General features: G+C 66.6%; 1 protein-coding gene across 2 annotated transcripts in view; it reads left to right on the forward strand.

The window, feature by feature from the left end:
• Nucleotides 1-2,731, forward strand: part of TMEM101 (transmembrane protein 101) — a 3,813-nt gene extending 1,082 nt beyond the window's left edge. Inside the window, exons 2-4 of one of the 2 annotated variants that reach the window (XM_041465400.1) lie at nucleotides 436-616; nucleotides 1,310-1,456; nucleotides 2,205-2,731. In XM_041465400.1, coding sequence (XP_041321334.1) covers nucleotides 436-616; nucleotides 1,310-1,456; nucleotides 2,205-2,513 — 637 coding nt within the window. In that variant the 3' untranslated portion in view covers nucleotides 2,514-2,731. The remainder of the gene's footprint in view (nucleotides 1-435; nucleotides 617-1,309; nucleotides 1,457-2,204) is intronic. The other variant, XM_041465401.1, reaches the window with a different exon arrangement.
• The last annotated feature ends 649 nt before the right edge of the window (nucleotides 2,732-3,380 follow it).

The following is a 3,380-nucleotide window of genomic DNA, read 5'->3' on the forward strand; positions in this document are numbered from 1 at the left end:
GGGTGGCCCTGAGGGGCCGGAGGTGGCTCTGAGGGGCCGGGGATGGCCCTGAGGGGCCGGGGGTGGCTCTGAGGGGCTGGGGGTGGGAGAGCCTGTGGGGCCTGGGGGGCTGCTGGGTGAGTGTGGGGCTGCTCCGGGTGACAGGGACCCTCGGTGGGGCTGGGACAGGTGACAGGGACCCTCGGTGGGGCTGGGACAGGTGACAGGGAGCCTCGGTGGGGCTGAACAGGTGAGGTTTGAGGGGGCCACGGAGCTGCTGCCTGGGGCTGAGGGGAGACCCCAGCAGTGTCGGGGGCTGGAGGAGGCTCTGGGGTCTGGGAAGGGGACAGAGCAGCAGTGGGGACACAGAGGGGCTCTGTGGCTACCCCATGACCCGGGGCAGGCTCTGGGGGTCCCGGGGTGGGCGCGGGGGTGCCGGAGCTGCCGTCCCCGCAGGAAGCCGGACATCCCGGTGCCATACCTGTACGTGGACATGGGCGTGGCCGTGCTCTGTGCCAGCTTCATGTCCTTCGGGGTCAAGCGGCGCTGGTTCGCCCTGGGGGCCGCCCTGCAGCTGGCAGTGGCCACCTACGCTGCCCACGTCGGGGGCCACGTGCACTACGGCGACTGGCTCAAGGTGAGACCCCCCCCCTGGTGTCCCCAGAGCCCCGGGTGGCACTGAGGGACAGTCCCGGGTGTCACTGGGGGTGGCACTGAGGGGTGGCACTGAGGGCAGCCCTGGGTGTCACTGGGGGTGGCACTGGGGCCGGCACTGAGGGCAGCCCGGGTGGCACTGAGTGTGACACTGGGGGCAGCCCGGGTGGCACTGAGAGTGGCACTGGGGCTGGCACTGAGGGCAGCCCGGGTGGCACTGGGGCTGGCACTGAGGCTGGCACTGAGGGCAGCCTGGGTGGCACTGGGGCTGGCACTGAGGCTGGCACTGAGGGCAGCCCGGGTGGCACTGGGGCTGGCACTGAGGGCAGCCGGGGTGGCACTGGGGGTGGCACTGGGGCTGGCACTGAGGCTGGCACTGAGGGCAGCCCGGGTGGCACTGGGGCTGGCACTGAGGGCAGCCCGGGTGGCACTGGGGCTGGCACTGAGGCTGGCACTGAGGGCAGCCCGGGTGGCACTGGGGCTGGCACTGAGGCTGGCACTGAGGGCAGCCCGGGTGGCACTGGGGCTGGCACTGAGGCTGGCACTGAGGGCAGCCTGGGTGGCACTGGGGCTGGCACTGAGGCTGGCACTGAGGGCAGCCCGGGTGGCACTGGGGCTGGCACTGAGGGCAGCCGGGGTGGCACTGGGGCTGGCACTGAGCGTGCCCTCTCCGCAGGTGAGGATGTACTCGCGCACCATCGCCATCATCGGCGGATTCCTGATCCTGGCCAGCGGCGCGGGGGAGCTGTACCGGCAGAAACCCCGCAGCCGCTCCCTGCAGTCCACGGGCCAGGTGTTCCTGGGCATCTACCTCATCTGCCAGGTACCGGGCTGGGGACAGCTGGGGGACAGCAGGGGCAGGGGACACCCCTGTGCTGTGGGTTGGGGACACGGTTCCCTGCAGGAGAAGCCTTGGAACGGTGCTCACAGTGCTCCACGTTGTCCCTGGTGGGGGACTCAGGCTGGTGTCACCAAGCCCACACTGTCACCGACCCCACACTGTCCCCAGGGGAGAAGCCATGGGCAGCAGATGTCCTTGGGGGATTGTCACCAGTGCCACCACACTGCATCCCCCATAACCCCTGGGTAGAGCTCATATGGATGTTCCTAGTGCCACCACACTCCAGATCCCCATTGTCCCTGGGACAGGGCCATAACCCCTGGGTAGAGCTCATATGGATGTTCCTAGTGCCACCACACTCCAGATCCCCATTGTCCCTGGGGCAGGGACATAACCCCTGGGTAGAACTCATGTGGATATTCCCAGTGCCACCACACTCTCACGTGGATGTTCCCAGTGCCACCACACTCCAAATCCCCGTCCCAGTGCCACCACACTCTCACGTCCTGGGTAGAACTCATGTGGATATTCCCAGTGCCACCACACTCTCACGTGGATGTTCCCAGTGCCACCACACTCCAGATCCCCGTTGTCCCTGGGGTAGAACTCTCACGTGGGGGTTCCCAGTGCCACCACACTCCAGATCCCCGTTGTCCCTGGGACACAAACCTCTCATGGCACCGGTGCCACCACTCCACGAGCGTCCCCTCGTTCCCCGCTGTCCCCGCAGGCCTACTCCCTGCAGCACAGCACCGAGGACCGCCTGGCCTACCTGGACCACCTGCTGGGCGGGGAGCTGGCCCTGCAGCTGCTCTTCCTGCTCTACGGGCTGCTGGCCCTGGCCTTTCTCTCGGGTTACTACGTGAGGACGGCGGCGCAGGTGCTGGCCGTGCTGCTGCCCCTGGCCATCCTGCTCATCGACGGCAACCTGGGCTACTGGCACGCGCTGCGCCGCGTCGAGTTCTGGAACCAGATGAAGCTCATCGGCCAGAACGTCGGCATCTTCGGGGCCGTGGTCATCCTGGCCACCGACGGATGAGGGGAGAGAGGGTGGGAGGGTTTTTGTAAGGAGCGCCGCTATTTATTTGTTGATTTTTTTGTTGTTGGGTTTTTTTTTTGGTGGTGTTTGTAAATATTTGATAATTTTGGCGGAGGATGCTTAGGGGGTGGCGGCCACTGTGTGGCCAGGGCCCCTCTCCCTGCTGAGGGGTGTCACTGCTCCCCCCACCACCCCAAAAAAAAATGTATTTTTACTGATGCACTGAGAAATTTTTAATGTCTCACCCCAGGGTTTTGGGTGCCAGGGTGAGGGGCTGCAGCTTTTGGGGCAGAAACTGTTTTTGGGGTTCTGGAGCTGCACTGCAGGGGGGCTTTGGGGAGTGATTGGGAGGGAAGAGCTGCTCTGGGGAAATGCTTTAGAGGAGTCCCTCTGGGGGAGCTGATTCAGGGGCCCGTGCAGGGCAGGTATCTGTGTCCCCCCCGGGCTGTCCGTGTCCCCCCGCCCTGTCCGGAAAAGCAAACAGGGCTGATAAGGGGCTTCCTCCGGGGGGCCCTGATGGCGCCTCCGGCGGAACCGGGGCCATAAAACGCGGGCAGGCGGCAGAGCCCTGATTGCTGGGGGGGGGGGCACCGCGGCTCCTCACCCCCGGGACCCCCCCGGCGGCTCCAGCCCCGCGCCTTCACCCCCAGACCCTCCTCTTCCTCCTCACTGCTCTTGCAGAGGTGGGGGCGGGCAGGGGACACCCCCCTGGCCTGTCCCCGTGGGGGTCCCCGCTGTGCCGGGGGGTGCAGCCCGGCCCCCCCTCCCCCGGCAGAGCCATCCTGTGACCTTTGGAAAATGTCTGTTTGCTGTCACTCGGATAAATGGGGCAGAAAGCTCCCGCACCCCCCCTCCCCCGGGTCCCCC

Source organism: Pyrgilauda ruficollis, unplaced genomic scaffold (assembly GCF_017590135.1).
Source record: "Pyrgilauda ruficollis isolate IOZ18807 unplaced genomic scaffold, ASM1759013v1 scaffold189, whole genome shotgun sequence".
NCBI classification, from domain to species: domain Eukaryota; kingdom Metazoa; phylum Chordata; class Aves; order Passeriformes; family Passeridae; genus Pyrgilauda; species Pyrgilauda ruficollis.